The 22,335-nt window shown below is 36.9% G+C and overlaps 2 protein-coding genes and 1 pseudogene across 10 annotated transcripts; 1 reads left to right on the top strand and 2 right to left on the bottom strand.

Moving 5' to 3' along the window:
* The first annotated feature begins 421 nt into the window (after positions 1 to 421).
* Positions 422 to 11,149, top strand: LOC121763789 (histone-lysine N-methyltransferase ATXR7-like). 8 transcript variants are annotated; one of them, XM_042159868.1, is made up of 17 exons: positions 422 to 555; positions 645 to 1,182; positions 1,266 to 1,385; positions 1,818 to 2,519; positions 2,616 to 2,909; positions 3,086 to 3,634; positions 3,723 to 4,128; positions 4,222 to 4,314; positions 4,457 to 4,875; positions 4,953 to 5,075; positions 5,422 to 5,502; positions 5,973 to 6,026; positions 6,123 to 6,274; positions 8,251 to 8,418; positions 8,743 to 9,354; positions 9,491 to 9,551; positions 10,723 to 11,149. In XM_042159868.1, exons 2-14 carry the CDS (start codon positions 832 to 834, stop codon positions 8,270 to 8,272), a joined length of 3,366 nt encoding a protein of 1,121 aa, XP_042015802.1. In that variant the 5' UTR covers positions 422 to 555; positions 645 to 831; the 3' UTR covers positions 8,273 to 8,418; positions 8,743 to 9,354; positions 9,491 to 9,551; positions 10,723 to 11,149. The 8 variants fall into 8 exon arrangements, with proteins under 8 accessions (XP_042015802.1, XP_042015803.1, XP_042015804.1 ...); XM_042159869.1 differs by having other exon boundaries at positions 496 to 1,182; positions 8,743 to 8,958; positions 9,238 to 9,354; XM_042159870.1 differs by having other exon boundaries at positions 496 to 1,182; positions 4,231 to 4,314.
* A 2,263-nt stretch (positions 11,150 to 13,412) lies between these two features.
* On the bottom strand, positions 13,413 to 18,234 carry LOC121765652 (annotated as a pseudogene).
* Positions 18,025 to 22,101, bottom strand: LOC121763790 (histone deacetylase 19-like). 2 transcript variants are annotated; one of them, XM_042159878.1, is made up of 7 exons: positions 22,041 to 22,101; positions 20,991 to 21,524; positions 19,963 to 20,403; positions 19,331 to 19,561; positions 18,672 to 18,742; positions 18,533 to 18,590; positions 18,025 to 18,322 (listed from the first exon to the last, which is right to left on the bottom strand). In XM_042159878.1, the coding sequence occupies exons 2-7, from the start codon at positions 21,516 to 21,518 to the stop codon at positions 18,257 to 18,259; spliced, it is 1,395 nt and encodes a 464-aa protein (XP_042015812.1). In that variant the 5' UTR covers positions 21,519 to 21,524; positions 22,041 to 22,101; the 3' UTR covers positions 18,025 to 18,256. The 2 variants fall into 2 exon arrangements, with proteins under 2 accessions (XP_042015812.1, XP_042015811.1); XM_042159877.1 differs by lacking the exon at positions 22,041 to 22,101 and having other exon boundaries at positions 20,991 to 21,973.
* Positions 22,102 to 22,335: the final 234 nt, after the last annotated feature.

The following is a 22,335-nucleotide window of genomic DNA, read 5'->3' as shown; positions in this document are numbered from 1 at the left end:
TTTCGGTTTTTTGGTTTTTCGGGTTCGGTTCGGTTTGGATTTTGAACTAAATTCAGTTTTTTAGTTTTGGTTCGGTTTTGGTAAAAAATCGAACCGAAACCCGAATGCACACCCTTAGCCTCGAGTTTCATGATCATCAGCGAACTTCGCTTCTAGAACCTTCTAAGTATCATTGAAGATTGCATCTCTTAGCTGGTAAAATACAACTTTTTTACAAATTACTACTACTTTTTATCTTGTTTTTTTTCTTCAACGTTAAAATCAATTGAAATTAAAGTAAGCGAATTAATTAGAAGAGTATTACTAGCAATCTATTTGATGAAATAAGTAGTCTTAAAATCTTGTAAACTGTAAGTTCATATAGTACTCCCATGTAAGTATTTGAAAACAAAATTGTTTGTTTATAAAAAATTTAAATCAAGATTATTACTGTAAAAAATTATCTTAATTAATGAGTATATAAAGATATTTTAAGCAGCGTTGGTAGCCCTAGATCTCTCTCTCGATTTGTTACCTAGCTTCCTTCGCAGCTCAATTCTGCATTCTGTAACGGAGGTAAGCTCTTTTCTCCACCCCCTCTTCAATCTCATGAATCGAGAAGGATATCAATCGAAATTATCTAATTAAGTATTTCCGATTTCAAGTGAAAATCAATCAAACGGAGAGCTACTCGATTGAATCAATTACGGTTTCGTTAGCGTTGGAGCTTGAGGTGATTCATTGTTAAAAGCCAACATCTTGTGAGGAAGGGGCCGAATAATGGAAACAAACTCTACAAATTGCAGTTTTGTAGTTATCGTAGATTATTATCCGTCTTAAATTGGGGTCACGATGAGTAGCGAATTGAATTCGAATGGGGACAGCGCTCAAGTTTCGGGAGTTCACGATGCAGCCGCCGCATTTGTGAGCGGGTGGATGTATGTGAATCAAAACGGGCAGATGTGTGGCCCTTATATTCAGCAACAGTTATACGAGGGTATAAATTCTGGTTTCTTACCAGGGGAGCTCCCCGTTTATCCGATTGTCAATGGGAATCTCCTCAATGCAGTGCCCCTCAGCTACTTTAACCAATTCCCCGACCACGTTGCCACTGGTTTCGTTTACTTGAATGCGAAGGAGTCTACGAATGATGCCCACAGTTCCATCCCGAGCAACAGTGATGCAGATGAAAGCTTTCCTTTGGTATGTGTGGAAAGAGATGAAGAATTATGTTGTTAAGCATTCAGATCGTAAATTGTTGACATGTTTTATTTTTCTGCTGAAAGACAGGAGATGATGAGTCTTCTTGGCTGTTTGAGGATGGTGAGGGTAAAAGACAGGGACCACACTCGCTTAATGAGCTTTATTCCTGGCGTGAGTATGGATATATGCGCGATTCTGTGATGGTAACTAACTACGATCTTCATGTTGGAATAATTTGTAGTTACTCCTGGTGCCAGTATACATACATAAGAACGTCCTATTATAATCTTATTTACTCATCCGAAATGAAAAATAGTTCATTTCAAAGCACATTAAATAGGGTTATATTGTGGAAAATTAACACTTAATTTGAGGTAAGTGGACTATATTTTGGGATGGTAAAAAAGAACAGTGGAATATGTTTTTTAGGACAGAAAAGGGAATTAATATGGAAAAAGAGTATTAGGGAGGAAAGCGGCCAATATATTTTGGACCAGGAATAACACTGATTATTATATATATATATATATATATATGTATCCTCAAATGTGTATTTGCCGCTTTCCTTTTTTTATGAGTAATCTTAGCTGCTGTGTCATCAATTTTTTTGTCACTCTCATGGTATGCGTTTGCAGGTGTATCATACTGAAAATAAAGTTAAACCCTTGAATTTGGCAACACTGCTGAACACTTGGAGAAAAGCTAGGATTGGAGCTGTCACCACGTATGATGATAATGATGAAGGAACTGGCTTAGCACTGAACTTGGTGTCTGAGATTTCTGATGAAGTTTGTTCGCAGCTTCACTCAGGAATTATGAAAACAGCCCGCAAAGTTTTACTTGATGAGATAGTTATGTCCGTAGTTTCTGATTCTATTGCCATGAAGAGAACTCAGAAGAATCCTAAGATTGTACCAGTCATTGAATCTGTGAAATCTGTTTCTTCAGATGGAAGAGTGTTAGATACTCACATGCCAAAGAAAAATGAGTGGCAGCCTGAAAACCCTGTCGAGAAGGACCATGCCATTTGGGATGAAGTAGAAGTAGAGCATACTGTTGATAGTGAAAGATGTTATGGTGGTGACACCATGAAACCTCCTCCTAGCATGAAATCAACTGGAAGTTTCGAAAACTTTTGTGCTGCACATACAGTTGTTAGCAGGACGCTTTTTTATTCTTGCTTGGAAGTCATGTGGAATGCCATCTGTTATGATCCTGTAGCTGACTATACATCTTCTTGGCGAAAGAAAAGGCGCTGGTATGATCCTGGTTATGTTGCTAGACAACGCTTTCACAAAGAATGCTCCCAGCCAATTGAGAAGCTACCAGCTGACTCTGTATGTATTGATATTTTTCACGTCTTTTGTTTTAGTCCTTGTAATATGTATTTTTCTAAAATTTGATTTATTTTCTGACGGCTAGTACACAAACAGGACTCCTCTAGCTCTGAGGTAGATTGCCCTCCAGGTTTTGGACCAGAAAGAATTTCCGTGGATATAGAAGCAAAATCACCATCAGTTTCTCAGCATTCTGAAAGAGAGGAATCTTCTAATAAGATTCTGTCAAGCCATAATACTTCTTATGATGAAATGGGAGCCATCTTGGAATACGTAATGAATGATCTTCACTCTTCCTCAAAGTTGTCATTAGAACATCACTTTGAAAGACTCGTGGATGAGGAAGTGAAAAAAGTAATTGATTTTCCTCAGAATAGTCCAATTAATGAGGTAATTTTTTTTGAAGCACTGTCCTCTGAGTCACACATACGTGCATGTGCGCGCATACAATTGTCTCGCCACAAATTTTTTAGAAAAAACATTCTCATGGTGCTTTGTTTTTGTTCTTTCTTGATATGTATGTACTATATAATCATATTTTAATTTGTATAACCAAATCCTGGCAGGTTGCTTTCTGCTCGTCACCTACATGGTCAGATGACCACCTAGGTTCAGCTCAAAGTATAAAGCATCCATTGCATCAAACTGTTGCTCTCAGTCATGAGGTTATCATGGAAAATGTGCCCAAGGTTGCATTTCAGAAACTGCTTATACATTCAGATGATCCAACTAATATTGAAGTAGATGAATTGTGCCCATGTCTATCTGAAGAAGATAGAGTGATAAATGGTCCACCAGACATTTCCAGGGAGCAATTTCAGAATTTGCCTGTACATCTCGAAAATGCTAGCAATGTAGCAGTTAGTGATGAATTGCGGCCACCTAAATCAGAGGAATTGACTGAACATTGTGCTTTATCACCAATAACTCAAGTAAAGGCGTCAAAAGTAGATGAGCACACAAGGAGAACCTCTTTGCAGGTAGCACTGATGATAAGCCGGTTGAAAATATATGACTCTGTCATGAGAACATGGAGACCTTTATATTCTAATGATTTCATTGAAAAAGCTATAACAGTGGCATGTTCTTTGAGGAGTCATGAATTAGGAAAAAATGTAAGTTTCACAGTTCCAGATTATTAAATTCTTAAGTTAATTGAACAGGTAAATCTGTTTGCTTAATGTATTTATTTTGCTCTATCAGGGATCTGCAGATTGCATGGATATAGAAAAATCTTATGGTGCTGGGAGATTCTCTGAAGCAACTTTACTGACTGGAAAATATGTATATTCTCGGAGGAGTAAATTGGGTTGTAAAAAGTCGGAACCATTTTTCAAGGCTCTGATTAAGGGAGAAGATCGTCATCCAAAACTAGCACCGACGAAAAAGTCAAAGAAAAGTTGCACACATAAAAAAGTAGTTCAGGCTGCACAAGTTGACACTATTGTTCCCAATTTAGAGAAAAAGGCCTCAAAACCTGACACTGCTGTTCCTCATTTAGGGAAAAAGGTCTCAAAACCTGACACTACTGTTAGTATACGTCGGGTAAAGGGATCAGCCCGTCATATTCGCAGACAGGCGTCCGATAAAGTTATTTCTCCCCTTCAAGGTATCCTACTATATTTATTCACAAGTCTTAGAGCTGGTGCTAAAGGTGTTTGATGATCTCTTCATGAATGCTTACAAAATTATTTGTTTGAAGATCTTTCAGGCAATAAGACAGAGAATCCATCCCTTTCTACTAAGGTCCACTATAACCTTGAGCAGATTACAAGTGCCTCAAAAGTACCAAAATGTCGGTCTCATAACTCAATCCTGTTAGATTTCTTTATTTTCTCCAAATTTCTGATCTATAAAATTAAATCAAGTTGTTGAGCAGAAATCCATTATTAAAACGTTTGTGCTATAAGTAATCTGACTTTGGTTCTTCCATGCAGCAAATAAGCTCTCAAAACTTAAAAGGAAGAGTCTGAATAATCATTCACAACAGTCTCGACCTGGTAAGGTCCAGAAACTGGCAAATGGCACTCCAAAAGAAGCTGTGCCTAAACAAATTGACGGCCACCAGACTACGAAAATTAAGACTAGGATGCCGAGACCTTGTCCACAGTCTGATGGCTGTGCACGGACATCCATAAATGGGTGGGAATGGCGTAAGTGGGCTTCTGAGGCTAGTTCAGCTGAAAGGGCTCGTGTAAGAGGAAATCATATCCGTTCTCTCTATATTAGTTCTGAATGTAATGGAAATCATTCATCCAGTGTTAAGGGACTTTCTGCAAGAACAAACAGGGCCAAGTTGCGTAACCTTCTTGCTGCTGCAGAGGGTGCTGATCTTCTTAAAGCAACACAGTTGAAGGTAATTCGAGCATAAATCTTTGTGGTATTTCCTGTGCCCTTGTATAAATCAATAATTAATGATTTTCCTGTGCCCAGGCGAGGAAGAAACGGTTACGTTTCCAACGAAGTAGGATACATGACTGGGGCCTTGTTGCACTGGAGCCAATTGAGGCAGAGGACTTTGTTATTGAATATGTTGGAGAACTTATTCGCCGTAGTGTAAGATTTCCACTTTCCTCTTGTTAATGGGCATTTCAATATTTCTTCCTTTAAGTTACATATTATGGTAAAGGTTCATGAAGATGTAAGCAACTTAAAGACAGATCTTGAATTTATTTGGAAATTAGCTTTTTCTTTGAGTTGTTTGTATCACTGACGAGAACACTTACTACTGTGATTAGTTTTCAACCTAAGTCCAAAGTTTGGGATGTTAAAAGTGCACTACGGCACCATTAGAATGTGGAAAATATAAAATGTCTCTGGAATCTGTCGCTGTCATTTCAGTCCAACTGTCCAAGTGTATTTTTTCTTTGTATTAACACCTTACTCTTACTTGACTCTCTAGATATCTGACATACGAGAGCGCCAATATGAAAAGATGGGAATTGGGAGCAGTTATCTTTTCAGATTAGATGATGGATATGTGGTAAGTTACATATTAATATCTGATTTGCTCAGCTTAACATCATAATTGAGATAAACATTTGATGGCATATGTGCTAATTATGGTTCTTTGGTCATGCGCTTCATCCTATATCATAGATTTTTGACAATACACTTCATTAGTTTATTCTCTAATGTAACTATACTTCATGCCATTGCCATATTGATTTCTGAGATTGTCATATTACCTTGTCCAGTTTTGCCCTTTCATAATTCATATTCATGCTCCCTCATTTCATGTTATGGTGAATTGATCTGTTAGAGGTTCTCCTTCGTTGTTCATTTAGTTCCTTTCAATGTTTGCTAGTTTTCCTTCTTACCTGCACTGGTTAATTGCTCAGTCTCAATCTCTACATATGAAATGTGTTAGAAGAATGGCATGATACTAGTGTCCCAGTATGGTGAGATGAGAAGTCACAGAGAGAAACATCACTAGATGCATTTTACTTGCAGGTTGATGCCACCAAACGTGGAGGGATTGCTAGATTTATAAACCATTCTTGTGAGGTAACTATTGCTAAAGGTTATAAATATGTTGCATTGAGTCACTAGTGTGATGGAGTCACCCTAAATGTGACAGCAATGGTATTTTGTTGATCTCAGCCTAATTGCTATACAAAGGTCATAAGTGTGGAGGGGCAGAAAAAGATCTTTATATACTCGAAGCGTCATATCACTGCTGGGGAAGAACTCACATACAATTACAAGTTTCCATTAGAAGAGAAAAAGATACCTTGCAACTGTGGTTCTAAAAGGTAAGATAGAATACACATTAGTACCCCCTGTCCCATTTAAGATGACCCCTTTTGTTTTTCAAAAGTGTTTTGGAAAAATCATAATAAATAGTTCAAGTGGAGAAAAAAGTAAAATAATAGAGAAAATAATGTAAAAGAGAGTCTCTTCCATATTATTCTCTCTCTTAATTTACTTTCCCTCCACTTTAACTATTTATTAGGAACAATTCTACTTTTGTTCTAGAGAATTAATGGAATTCCATTTTAATGAAGTAGATTAGATTTATTCCGATTGGGGGAGTGACGCACAAGGGTTATGCGTCGTTATTATTGAACGACGCACAACCCTTATGCGTCGTTAGGGTTGTGCGTCGTTCAAAGACGCATAAGCATTATGCGTCTTACCCTAATGACGCATAACCCTTATGCGTCACACTGGTAAGCATTCCCGCCTGTCACCCGGGTGACCCGGGTTCGATCCCTGGCAACGGCGCATTTTTACTATTATTATTACTATTATTTATTAGAGTATAGTCACCGCTATTATAATAAGCATTATTTTATTTTCTTATAATAGTGGGTAGAACATTCATTAATCAATATTACAGCAAGGACTTTTGGAAATTATTTTATAATAAGCATTATTTTATTTTCTTATAACATAAAGACTTGGATTATTTAATTAATAGTATATAATATTATGCCATGTATTTTATATAAGCGTAATCTATAAGTGAATAAAGTTTTGATTTTTATGTTATTATACCATTAACGGCATAAACAATAGTAATTTTTAAGATATTCAAAAATAAACTTAATATATAAAATAAAATAAACAGTGGTCATAGATAATAGAAATATAAATTAATTTGTCAATGTACATGTATTCGTTTTGGGGGACCAATTAGATTGGGCATTTATTCTGAACTTCTTTAATTAATTCTTTTATAAGAGTAATATCTATTTGCCAAAAACAAATGTTTAGAATAACTCATTTTTATCAAATACTAATCACTTAAAAAAATGCGCCGTTGCCGGGGATCGAACCCGGGTCACCCGGGTGACAGGCGGGAATGCTTACCAGTGTGACGCATAAGGGTTATGCGTCATTAGGGTAAGACGCATAACCCTTATACGTCTTTGAACGACGCATAATCCTTATGCGTCGTTAACCAACGACGCATAAGGGTTGTGCGTCGTTCAATAATAACGACGCATAACCCTTGTGCGTCACTCCCCCAATCGGAATAAATCTAATCTCCTTCATTAAAATGGAATTCCATTAATTCTCTAGAACAAAAGTAGAATTGTTCCCTATTTATTATGATTTTTACAAAAAACATGCCAAAAACGAAAGGTGTCATCTTAACTGGGACGGAGGGAGTACTAATTACTGTATTCATAGGCTTCTATCCTTACACAGTTCTGCCATACACACTCAAATACTTGCATCATGAGCATGGCTTTGGAGTTGAACTTTGCTTTAACATGTCCAGATAAAAATGAATGGTATTTATATTTGTTCGGATCTGTTTTCTGTATTTTAATTTATAAGAAAACTTCTCAAAAACAGGTTTTGTTATTAGGTGTCTTGTTATGATGGTGCTACTTATTTGGTGGGAAGGCATGTTTTTGACTTGTTTAATTTATCATTGTTCTCAAGGTTGAAATCCTTGATGTATTAGAATTATGCCATCCTGTTGCAATGTCATTATCTCTTGATGTTCTGATGATTTAGTGAATCCACTTCTCTGCTAACTAGACCACCTTACTTATAAGACTTGATTATTTGTATGAATGCATTGATAAACTAATAACTTGAAAGCTCTTCCATAATTAGGTTTTAGCAAATAGTGTTATTTTGGATTCTAAAGTGCTATTAGCTCTAATCCGTATTTTCTGTTCTAAATAACTGATCTATGTCTGCTGCTAATATTTGTTTACCTGTATTACAATGGCATCTCTGCTAACTGGCCTGCTAATGGTTCATCTTGTAGGTGCCGTGGCTCATTGAATTGATGCTGGAGTAATATTTTACTGGTGTGTTGTAACCATCAATGACTGGAATAACTTTAACAGTCTTCTCTTACCTGGGGCTATCACAACTGTGACTAGTGGTGGCATTTGCTTCGTGAAAGTTTTGCTCATGCCCTTATTCATCACAGGTAGAATGAACCAAAGTTGTAGTTCAGCTCCTTTACCTTTGATGGCTTGTTTCCTGCATGTGATGAGGGATCATCATCCACGAACTGCAATATTTGTTTGTTGTTCAAATTGGGAAGGAACATGCATTGTAAAATTGGGCAACAGTTTGTAATTTAGATAAGCCCACCGACCTCTTTTTCTCGAGGAGCTACAGACTAAACTTATTTCATCCATCCCATTTTTTCAGAGATATTCTGATATATAATTAACCAAAAACGGTCAACTTCTGGTCATGTATCTTCCATGGATTTAGATGGTTGATCCTACTTATTCGCTCTTTTCAGGTCATGAACTGCGTCAGCAAAGATTACTTGAGTCGTGTTCCAGGTCTCCATATGTGTCGTAGTAAAAAATGATGACCACTACCAACTCAACCCATGTGATTATTCTTGTAGATATCTTGCAGATGAGTTTCTCCTCTCAAGAACTGAAATTTTGTTGTTCTTTTCATTTCTTTCCGGAACAGTTTTGGGGATCCAATGCCTTGTACAAAGATACTGGTAAATTTTCAAATATTCCATAACTTAATACACATCATTTTTTTGGTAGAAGTTTCTGCTTTTTTATATGGGCAGTTGTGCCACATAATGCTAACAAAATTTCTAATAGATCTTTTGAAACAGAAAAGGTAGTCTGAAATCATATAAATAAAGTAATTGTGTCTTGCGTTTTATCAGCTTATTCCCCTACCAATCTATTGCATAGCATTTCTCACTGAATTTCAATCACTAAGTGCAAGATCCTTGTATGACTAGTGACTCCCTTTTTTCCATGGATAGTTGAAATTTGCATGAGTCCAGCCTCTCTTCAATTTGGCATTTCCCTCGGAGTTACAGATGAAGAAACTGATACCACAAGTCATACCGTAGGCTACTTGTGATGAATTGACACATTTGGTAATTTTGAATATAATGTTTTCGTTGCGAATCTTGATCCTAGAGGCTAATATAGACAGTAGCATTTTGGTTGATTTAAAGAGAGTGCGAATCCCAATTACTCTTCCTTTAAAATTTTCGGTTTGGTAATGCGCAGGGAGAATGAAGTAGTCCGTTTACATGCGCAACTCTAGCAGATTTTTTGTCAAGGCGTGCTGGTACGTCTCTTTCTACTTTATACGATAATTTACATGCCAAATGATGCATTTTAAATTAAGGGTTTAGTTTTTTTTTTTTGGGTCTAGGTTTCCAAGTTGCTTTGAAAGAGGGATGGGTAATGTTTAGTGTGACAGAGAACTCACTATACGTAGAATAACTATTAGTTTCCCCTCAATAGACTTGAGTTATCAAATATCGTCGTTGGTTTATTGGGTTAGTTTAGTATTTAACCTATTTCATGCTCTTTCAAGAGAATGGATTTTACAATTGTTTCTTACCTCTTTGGTCACATTATTATCCAACAAAGATAAACACAAGCGGTCTAAAGTAGTATAATAATTTAAGCAAGTAAAAATTGTATTGTTAACTAATTTCAACCCATTTTTTTTATATGAAATCTGGAGTTATGATCTTTGTCCATCATCTCTACTTTTGCGTTCAGACGCGCTCATTTTGTAACTAATCTACATTTCATGAAGCAAAAAACAGCTCTTTGATTATTTCTTCCTTTTGGAAGGGTGTGTGAGAGATATAGGCTACAAAACAAAATAGTTGGAATTATGGAAATAAATTAATTAAGATATAAACATTTATAAAACCATAGTGAATAATATTGCCAAAGTAGCTGGATTACGACATAATCTCAGAAAGTACTCAATTTACTATAGCAAAGAAGAATAATATCCATTCTTTTAACGTATAAAAAATGCTACCCACTTTCATGAAAACACAATGAGAATTTAGCAATGAGGGATAATTGGGTAGCTTCACTAAATTTTCATTGAGGAGGCTTAATACGTCTATTCACTCAAAGTGTGTAGTTTTACAGTATGTTTTTCTAAGAGTAAGTATAATATTTATGTTTTTCTAAGAATAAGTATCATTTGTCTTTTTCTTACATACGTATTAAAATTGTTTTTTTTATCATTCTCTTTCTTTATTAAATAACCATATCAAGGTAACTTGAATAAATGTTGCACTAAATTTAGTGAATGAGACATTGGTTTTAGAAAAAAATTATCTTAGGCCAACAATTTCTTTTGTTTTTTGTCATACTGATTGTTTGTGTTTCTTCATTCAGTAAATCTGAGTGTGCAACCATTAATTCAAATCTTGGATGAATAAGTTTGTATATTCATCAACAAATAGTAATTATGAATTGATCTACAGGGCTGTCCATCAAATGCTTCAAAACTTGACTATGAAAATACATACTAGTACTATATTTTGTCAAAGAACATAAATCACCACCACCCTCAATAGAGTCAGTTTACAAGAGATGATAGTTGGACTAATCATAAAATGGAGAAATTTGATTCATCGATGACTTGTGCCCGACCTTAGCTCAACTGGGAGAGTGAGGAATGAATCGCCGCATCAGGACTTGCCACCTGATGTTGCCACATCCTTGGGTTGCCGGTTCGAATCCGGCAGGTCGGAAAAGTTTTCCGTATCATACTGCATTTGCAAATTATCTCTATGTATAATATCACTCTTAACTTGCAGTAGTATCTTTCTACCAACAAAAAAGAAGAAAAGTGATTTGAATTTGACAGTGAATTTCAGGTAGCCTAATAGTTTTGTCGACCGTTAATAATTTGGTCATTTGTTCCAATTTACATATTTAACATCTTTTAAAATCCAGACATGAATATATTTTCTTTTGGCAATAAAAAACAAAAAATTCCAAACACTAGACTTTGATTATGTATTGTTTTGAGATTAAGACATTTTCATATTATAAAACAATAAGACAGTATAGCATTCACTCTTATTTATATTAGGTACTTTAGGGAAATTATCTGATTTTTTTTTTTCAGATTTGTAAAATATATCAACTTCATTGAAACTCAGCATCTCCGAAATCCTAGAGCTCAACATTAAGAACTTCGAAGAATACAAAATTGTCAATGCATACAACAAACACACATACTCCTAAGGTGTGCAACAAAATCGACCACAATTATTATTTATGGATAAAACCCTAAACTTATATCTGTATGATTAAGTTATCGCTAAATCATAAATAGTTTTAAAAATTATACTTATAAAAATTGAAAAAAATATAATTCAAAGACGCTAGATGGAAGGCTTGAATCTCAGTCACAAGCTCTAACTAAGCTATTCCAGCTTCTTGTTTATTAAAGGGTGGTTTTAATTATATTTATAAATGTAAAGTTTGTATTCCTTTAATGAGATTATGGCCGAATCAATTACATATTATAAATAATAACGGCTTCAAAATCAATTTTTTAAAAACCTGTATTTACATATTGCACTGAAGTAGCTAGAAAGAGTGAAATTCTCAATCCAATAGGTCTGGAGGATTCACTAGATCATAGGTCTAGGAGATCATGAATCTGTCAGAAATGGTCATTGGATACACTTTATCCGCTTCAAAACCTCAACCCAATATACTATTGGCTAGTATAGAGAAGTAAAGGATCGATCCCGTCCAGAGAATTCACTAGATCACAGGTCTAGGACATCATGAATCTATCAGAAATGGTCGTTGGATATGCTTTTTTCGCTTCAAAACCTCAACCCAATATACTATTGGCTAGTATAGGGAAGTAAATGATCGATCCCGCGAGGACGGATGCGCTACGAAATTGCATTCAAGATGTTTTGGGAGGGTTTGACTGCTGCCACGCAACAAGTGGATCGAGTATTTTAAACTACTAGACTTGGGAAATTAAAGCTAGATTACTATATCTATTGGGTCCAGGAAACGGGCTCGTATGGCACATGCATGACTCAGAATGCGAAAATTAACTTAAGGAGCAATTCAAACAAACTGAGACTAAACTGACTTTCCTAAAATGACCAAACAAACTAGGACAGAAAGTGGGGACCAAATTTCCCTAAATGACCAGGTTCAGGAAAAGCTGCAGAAAAACATAAAAGACAAGCAGAAAGCACAAACATGAGCAGATCTGATCCTAACTACTAACAAACTTCGTCTTCTTCATGAACAAAACGGGAATAACAGAGTGAAACAGAGCATCAACCATCATGAATGAAAACAAAGCAAAATCCAAATATGAAATTAAACAAGAAACTTAAGACTAAACTCGACATATCTAAACTTCTGGGTCTAGCAGATGCGAGAACAAACAGTAAACAACCACAATCATGCAGAATTTAAACAGCAACTCTAGATCCACCACGATTCACAAAAATCCCAACGTCTCTGAACATCCAACAACTATCCAACAAACAACAAATACGAAATAGAAAAGCAGCAATCAAACATCAACTTCACGAGATCCAACAAAAACCAACAGAAACTTCCATAATATAATACTAAGCTTGATTCCAACAAATCCAAGTCAGAACAGAAATTACTTAAGCTAAAAAAATGATAAGTACTTAAGAAAACAGAAACTGATTCAAGACAAAATGTAAATATTGTTTCTTCCCACATAGGACGGTGTTACACAACAACAAATGAACGAAAACCACCACGGTAGCCGGAAATCACCCCATATCCAAGTGCGCAACAACTAAAATGTGTTTCTGAAGTGTGGAGCTAAGTGAGTGAGCTAGGAGCCTCCCTAAAAAGTGATCTAAAAGCTTTTCCCCTTCCTCAATGTTGAGCTCTTTATATAGGTAAGGCTCTGATCCCTAGGACATTTTCTTGGTGAATTGACGCTTGTGCCCCTGAATAGGATCTTTTAAAGTCTACTCTTTGCTCCATTCTGCTCCTATTGCCAACTTCCTGATTCTCCTAGGTCCGAGTGATGACTTCTGATGTTTCACTATAAAATTCATCTCTTTTGCAACTGCCAGGTCAATTAACACAAACTCTTGGGTCCAACAGATTTATTACGCACCTGAACTTAAAACATTCATTAGTGTTCCAAAAACACATAATTTAACTCAAAACCAATGTATGAAACGAGCCTTATCATGCACAAATGAAAGAGGTAAAGATAGCAAAGTGAAATGAAAAAAAAGTGGCTTCATTAAATAAAAAAATATCAAAAGTAAGCAACAAGTGCAGTATATAAGCTTTCACATCTTCAGAGTCATCAACAGTCATTTCACCTCTAAACAAAACTTTGAGATATGGCAGCACTCATCATGTCGAACACGATGCACGTTTTGTGCATATACGCTTCATAGAACACCGGGATCTTCGGGTATCTCTGGCTGAAATGAGTCAGTATGATCCTATACGCGCCCGCATAATTCCCCAATTCCACTGCTCCCTCGTCGTGCTGTGTTTCCGAGCCACCGCCTCGTCCATCATCCCGTCTTCGAAGGTCGCCTGCAAACGGGAGTCAATAAAATGGTGAACCGAGATCACAGAGAGCATTATGAAATAGGCACACTTTCAGTACATCCAGATGCACGGTAGATCCATCTTAACTAATTTTTAATTAGAGACTAATGTGCATCCTACATCCAAATGCACGGTACATCTGTCTTAAGTAATACTCCCTCCGTCCAAGAAAAATAGAGCACATTTGCCATTTTTGATTGTCCACGAAAAACAGAACACATTTAAAAAAGGAAAGTTTTCAACAACTTCTCTTTTACTTTTTTCCCTCCTCTCTTGCTAATAATATGGACCCCACATTCCACTAACTCTGCTCCTCTCTTACTTTTATCTCTTTTTTTTTACTTTACCAATTCCATATTAAAATCCGTCTTATTCACAAGGTGTCCTATTTTTCGTGGACGGAGAAAGTATTTTATTAGAGATTAATGTGCACCGTACATCCAGATGCACGGTACATCTGTCTCAACTAGTACAACATTTAATTAGAGATTAATGTGCACCGTACATCCAGATGCACGGTGCATCTATCTTAACTAATTTCTAATTAAAGACAAATGTGCACCGTACATTCGGATGTACGTAAGTATTTGCCATGTAGAAGTAACAGTAGTAGTGTCATGACTTGCCTCCTGAATGAGCACGGTCGCGCGGCGGGCAGCCCAAACAAGTTTCGGGCAGGGTCTGGTGTCGCCTGGGTAGACGACTTTCCACCCGGGAATGGTTTTACCGGCGCTGTTGATCCTGCTCGCAGCCTGCAGCACGACTCCATAAGCTCCAGGACAATGAACGACGGAGAAGCTCACCAGCGCTTCTAATCCAAGTTCTCCGAGAATCTTGCACAGAGATGAATCGACACCCTTGCTCGTGTGATTGGTCGGGTTCCTTTGTTCGAATCAAAAGCTTCCAATGCATCTTCAGTTGTGTGAGAGCAGTCTTGAAACCGCATGTCCAGATCCTCGAGCTTCTGGTAGGCGCTCAGAAACCAATTGAGCTGATATGGGCCAATGACGAGGGCGGGCTAGTGTGGTGATCCCTTCAACAGATCACGTCGTCGAGCAAGGATACTTGCAAGGCCCGTGTGGTGATCAGCGTGGATGTGCGAAATCCAGATGCATTTCAAACCTTTTATAGCTTCGTCCGCACCTTGGACTCCGAATCTGCAACATATCAATGACACGGGGTAAGAGAAAGACGAGCCGGGATAAAAAAAATCTCGAATGCAGAAAAGGGGTGCATTGTGGACCTTCTCTTTAGCCGTCCCTAGCTTCCTTCACCACAATCTAAGAGTATGCTTCCTTTGGAAATAAATTGAAGAAAACCGAACTAACGTTTTGATACTTTGAGGTTTGCGAAGAACCAGTACCAAGAAGAACAATCTCCATGTCTTCTCTGGTTATATCTTCGAGACAGCTAGGGATAGCATCTTCGAGCAACCATGGTTCCTCGGTCACACTCTCGCAATCCGACAATAAACGGGTCACATTCTCAGAGGCGGCGTCTCTAGCCTCCGGAATTTCTCACAATAGCTCTTGAATGATCTCGGAATGAGATGTTAGTTTCGGTATACTTGATCTGTCGAGCCCCATATTCGCGTACAGACGCAGATGAAACTACATATATAGCAAAAGGGTACAGAGCCATCATTAACAACAAAAAGGGTGTCGTCGTAGAGATTTCGCATACCTTGAGAAGATTCTCAGCCGAAATCTGTTTGAATAGAACCGAGATAACGAGTAAAAAACAGAGAATCGTCTAATTAGGAAACAATCGCATGATTTGAAAATATTGTCACGCGTACCTCATGTGCTGCCTCTGTCTCGGATGGTAAATCCATGTTCGGCAGCGTCCAGCAACCCAGAGACGGGAAAAACTGAGGGTCTGCGAGTCTAGCACTAGCTTTCAAAATCGGCACCTGTATATTTTTCCTGCAGAGAAGAATGCATCAGCTCCAAGACATCAAACACGAAGAAGTAGTCGAAAAAGCAACAAAAATCCAGAAAGTCGGGAAAGATTCAATATTTAGAGAAACCAACATTTCATGCCCTGCCATTATATGCTCAGCTGCTCCAAATTCTTCTAATCTCTCGCAATTCACAAATATAAATAACAGAGAGATCACCCGGCTTTGTCACATTTTTAATAGGCTCAGGAGAACTTGGTTTGTCAGCATTTTCCCCATTCGGTCTCAAGAGTACTGCGGATATTATGATCACTTCGTCGTTGATCAGAACAAAAGGATTATCCAAGCTATGCAGCACCATACTCGGTGATCCAGGCGATGGCCCAAAGCTATGCGAACTAACCATGGCATCCTTGGGGACGAACGATTTCATAGCATCGAGCAAATATTCAAAATCGAAGGGGCCCCAAATCTTGACCTTTGGCGCAAAGAACAATTACAGTTAAATCTCCACGGTCGCGGTCTAACAAGTTTAATACAAGAAATAATACCTACAGGCATTCCTTCGCCTCCCATGCTCACCCAGGTCAATAAGAAACCTGTAGTGAATCACGGAAAGTAGTTGGTGTAGAATCACATGTATCTGTAAAATCATTCTCCACATAATACGAAACACGGCGGTTACCTGGAAATCCACCAGCTGTTTCTGAGCAGACACGTGAGACAAATATGTGATCAATCTGGAGAAATTTTACACATAAAGAAGTACTGTAACAATCTCATTATATATTTTTTAAGTAAAAAGTTACAAAGAAATAGAAAACTTACCGGAAGCGCGTCAGCTAGGAGAAGATAAAAAAATGACCTAATTTGATTTCTATTAATATTTGGTTTGTAATTAATTAGTTGGCTGCCCATATTAATGTAAGTACACATTTTATTGATTAGTTAATACTACACACGTTTTTTCCTAAATTAACAAATATAAGTAATGCTCCCTCCGTCCCAGTTTAGGAATGCAATTTAGTTAGGGCACGAATTTTAATAAATTGTTGGAGTGTGTAATAATTGAGGTGATATAATGTAAAGTGGGACCCTTTTGACTTTTTGCATGTAAAAGATGTTTCTTTTGTTTCATTTTTATGAAAATAATGACATTTGAGTGTAAATTTCATCAACAATGAAGTTAAATTTTATGTCTAAATATGACAAATTCTAAATGAGACTCTTCATCTGGGACGGACGGAAATGACAAAACAGAACTCTTAAATTGGGACGGAAGGAGTATTAATTAGTTATGTCTATTAATATTGATTAGTTATGCTTTAGGGTTAGGGTTAGGGTCCTCTCAATTGTCTAACACCCCCGCCGGCCATGGAACCAGAGAAAAAGGAAAGAGTTTGAATTGATCGATAGATTTCTCGAAACAAACGAAAGGTAAAACTCACCGCTAGTAAATAGTAAATACACATGCACACATCAAGTCGGATCCCTCTATTACAATATCCGTACAAAATCTCTTATTACATCTACAAATTATCTCTACGCGTAAACTGAATACACGAAAAGCTACAATAGAGGATCCGGTTTGCACGCTTGAAGAGGACAGAACCCGAAGAATGGAAGAGAAGAGAGAGAGGTTACAAGTAGCCCTATACACTCTTTTTGGAGCAACAAAAGCCTCAATGTGCCTCAAAATACTTTCAACTTGAATGGTTGCGATCAGGACAGAAATGCAACTCCAATAGTATATAGCTTTTATTTTTTTGCCAGAATATTTCGAAGCTAAAAATGAAACCTTGAATATTTTTCACAATTATCCAATGATTTAAAACATTTTCATATAAAATGCTGAAACAATGAGACAAAAAATTTAATTTTTACTCTTAGCTTTCTAGGTACTTTTCGAAAATTATTTGATATTATGTTGAATTATTTCTCAGATTTGTAAAATATAAAAATTCTACCTACATCGAAACTCAGCCCCTCCAAAATCCTCGACCAAATACAGCATTAAAAATGTAGTTTTAAGAGTGTTGTTGCTGCACCAATAATAAACAATAAGAATCTCTTAGGTTACAGAATTTTTTAATTGTATAATTAAGATAGTTAATTGTAATAAGAGGTGTTAATTAATTTTGGCTAAAATCTGATTAAAATGCCTAATTCTTGCCTTATATGGAAACGACTCTATTACCTTGGAATTTACCTAAATAGAAAAATGACTATATTAACGCGGAACGGAGGGAGTACTACAATACAGTAAACATATCCATATAAAGAATTTTAAACAACTAAACAAAGTAATAACATAATCATTATCACAAATGTTTCATCCTCAGCCTCTCAAGAGGAGGATTGCTATGCTTGCATAAATTTACAAGTAATCCTAGTTGTACAGATGCAAATTCATGACTGAATCCCTGACGTGATCTATAAAATTACGAAATGAAGCATATCGAGAATTTCACCAAAATCACTTACAGTGTGGCATGGACGAGGTAGTGTAATATCTTTTAGGCAAGAGGCTCGGAGCATTTCAGGTCAACTTCCCTATTCGGCTCATCCTCTTTGACCACGTCCTACAGCAAGAAAAACAATCATGGATAATTACAGCAAAGTTGCATCCCTGATTTTCAAATAAGTAAAAGCAGAAGTTGTGCAGATAGCCAGATATACCTACAAATTATGATGGTAAATTTATATAATCATTACACCTTATCCTACAATTTTGAAGCTACAAACGCTACTTTTAAGTTTTAAGAAGGATGAATAAGAATAGCATTAAGTACCATGTCTTTTGGTTCGGGTTCAGAAAATTCACTCTTCACTCTGCCTGGTAGAGGCTTCCTGTGCACGAAAGTAATATTCAAAAGCCTTCAGAGTAAAGAACATATATTTTAAACAAGTGCAAAGAGAGCAAAAATGTACCGTTCATCATCAAGATCCATGTCAGAGTCGGGGTCATATCTCTCATCCTCTCCATCACGATCTTCTTCCATCTGGCATACAAACATGTTAAGAACAGTTGAGTCTTAACTTCCAAACATGGAGACCTTCAGATTTTGGTATTTGTTTAGAGGATGGATAAAGGTTACATTTGTACATCCTCTTATCTTCCATTTTTTTTCTAGGGAAACAAAAACAGAGGTACAATAATCCAAATATCCAATAGACATAAAATACTAAAAAATAAACTGCGATAATAAAATCCTGTTTCACAATTAACCCATAGCTTGAAAAGTAAATGGCTAGCAAAGTGCGTAATGACGCAGAAAGAAACTTGGCCTAATAAATCTATTGAACTGCTTAGTTCTATTATAGATGCATTTTAAGGTCAGGAATATAATTCCAAAAAAACAAGGAGTTCATGCTGAAATAAAGATATAAAAGTTGCATATTTCTTTCATTGCATATCCTTCTATATATTTAGGCGAATCAGATCTTCAATGTCAGTGGAGAGTGACTCAAAGATTGTGCAAGAGAATGCAAACAAGAAAGGAGTGCATCACATTGTATCGGGAGTGGTAGCCCAAACCCAATAAAACATAGACATTTTTTATAAATTAACTAGTGGATGCGAAAGTAACCTCTGGCATTTCACTATCTGGTGGCCGCTCCTGAAATGGGACACTTGGTGCATGCTGAAGGCTCGAGAGATTCTCAAGAAGCTTTGATCTGATCTCTTCCAGTAAATGGCGGGAGTTTTTATTTTCCATGTTACTTGGAGCAACATGCAGAGTATAATCAGGGCCAAAATATTCATAGTACTCATGTTGTGGCATCTTGTCATCAAGTTCCATACCAAGTGCTACACCTGTCTGTAAAATCAAATTTGTCAAGTGGTAAGCATAACAACAGACTGGGGGGGGGGAGTATATATTTAAAAGATCATGCATACGAATTTAGAGGGACCATGTAAAAGCCTTCTCATTTTCCATGAAAATTAAGATGTGGGCCTGGGGATATGGGTCTATGTTACTGTTACATTTAATGAGAGACACATCTCTACGTTGAAAGTGTACATGTTCACAGTTGACAATTTTCTACAGGAAAAAAACTTCTCTTAGGGCTTTCTTGAAGAAGTACATTGGTTCGTACGTAATTTTCATCTAATTTCAAAACAAGTGCTGTTCCTAAATTTGGCATTGGATATCCTACTAGCATGTCTGATCTCAGCTAAATACTTAATTTTTACACATGATCTAGAATATTGGCATACCTCATAACACCAGCAACGAGCAACATTACGTATAGTGTAGCCACCACCACCCAACAACAGTAGAGGCACATTGAATGATCTCATAAACTTTACGCACTCAGCATGACCTTTGATGGAGAGATTAAAGCATCCTAGCCGATCTCCAGACAGAGAGTCTGCCCCGCATTGTAATACTACAGCACCAGGTTTAAAAACCTCCATAACCTTTCCCATTATTGGCTTAAACAGAGACTGATAGCTTACGTCATCAATTCCATCATCTAAGGGAACATTAAGAGAGTAATATTTTCCCTTTCCATATCCAATGTCTAGTACATCGCCTGTACCAGGAAAATAATCACCAAATTTATGAAAAGAAACGGTCATCACCCTGTCTGTAGTGTAAAATGCCTCCTCAACTCCATCACCATGGTGAATATCAATGTCTACATACAGAACACGCTGAAACAATGAAATGAGTTCAATTAAGAAAATAATAAAATGCCAATGCAGAGAATGCAGTAATTACTGTAATTAACATGCTCCAAACATCCAAATAACCACAGGACATATCCTGGTGGTTATGCAGCAAAGAAGAAGATTTAAAATTTAAGTACAAAGAGACTGAAGCATCAATATCACCAAAATCTGGCAATTGAAATGTCAGAGGAATCTGGGTCAGCAAATTGACATAAATTTGTGAAAACAGAAGTATACTAAAGAAGCTAAAAATGGAATCAATCTGTGCAATATATTTGAAATCAAAGATATTAAATTTAGTCGTAAGATTAGTCCCTTCTTCATGTTAAGTTCTTTTTTGCAACTTGAAATCAAATCTACTGATTCATACACTTAATACTAAGAAAGATTAACTTGTTTTGCTTAGAACACAATTTCAAGATTAATTTTATTGGTGACAAGCGGTAGCAAGATAGAGGAACAATAATATATCAAAAACACATATTCTAGTGATATACTGCTCTGGATTCCTGTAATCCAAGAAATCTGTAAATACAAAACAGGAAAGAGGGCATATAAGGAAAATCAACCTCATGAACTTTTAGAAGTTCTAAGATAGCCAACACAATGTCATTCACATAGCAAAAACCAGAAGCCTCGCATTTCTTGGCATGATGCAACCCACCAGCCCAATTCACTGCTATATCACAATGTCCATGATTTAGCTTCACGGCACCACCAACCGACCCACCCGCATAAGTCTGGCAGAACGAGTAGAGACCGTCAAATACAGGACAGTCTTCGCCAACATTAAACCTCTTCAGCTGCCTGAGCTGCTCCTGTTGTGTCTCCGGTGTGATGCTCCTCAGAAAAGAAATATAATCATCAGCATGAAATCTGCAAAGGTCTTTGTCCCTAGCAGGATTCGGCTTCAGAACGTGCATATGCTGCAACAATCCGTAATGTGCAAGAAGCGCGTGCGTCATGCGCATCCTGTGAGGCTTCATCGGGTGACCTTGCCCATAGTAATAATTCCCGACCTCTGGGTCGTAGAAATAGCTCACTTTCCGTTTGACCCCATCGGCTCCAGACGGCAAAGAATTGCCTCCGGTATCCATTCACCACTGAGATATAGTAGGTAACTTTTAATAGCAACAAATCATTTTCAAATTTGGCGAGTGAATTAGGTCAAGTACGCTAACGAGATGAAAATAATTTATTAAGATTTGCAGAAGAACAAGTCACTAATCAGTAGAAAAAGTGGCTAAAACGTCAATTAAGGGTTTAGTATGTGAAAGGCAAAGCAAAATCTAAGCTCGAACGAGAGATTTCGAATGCAGCTCGAACTCAAACCTATGTTTTTCCTAAATTCGCAAATCATAAATAATTAAGCAAAAGGAGTTAGCGATAATCTAGCGTAAATCTTGCTAATAAAACTACAGATCAACACAATCTACAAATACTGCAAAAAATGAAAAATAAAAGAATAGCGGGAAAGTTTTAGTTCTGAGATTTACGAAGTTAAATTCATTCCAATGAACGCTCAACATCAAAAGTAGCTAGTAATCGAAGCAAAACGACCACTAAATCACAAGTACTCATCACGATAAACTAGAGAGAGAGAGAGAGAGAGAGTTTACCGGAGATATGAAGAAGGTTCGACTTTCGAGCAGGAAAATTGTTGAATGGGCTCTCGTCGAGGTCTTTATTGTTCAATTTTTCGTTTTATTTCTTTTTTTTAGAAAGCAAGAATTTTCTTGTATTTTTTTTAAACTATTGAATTTCAGAAATATATTTTATTAAGTTTGAATATTTTATGAGTGATCTTATTAAAGCATCCTCATCTGTGCTCCTGCCAACGAGGATGGATATTGGCCCGGACCCACTTTTACTCCCTGCTCTTAGGCAAGATCACACCACCCACATCCGTGCTTT

Source organism: Salvia splendens, chromosome 14 (genome assembly GCF_004379255.2).
Source record: "Salvia splendens isolate huo1 chromosome 14, SspV2, whole genome shotgun sequence".
NCBI classification, from domain to species: domain Eukaryota; kingdom Viridiplantae; phylum Streptophyta; class Magnoliopsida; order Lamiales; family Lamiaceae; genus Salvia; species Salvia splendens.
Note: the sequence above shows the minus strand (reverse complement) of the source record. Positions and strands in the feature narration are given on the sequence as shown.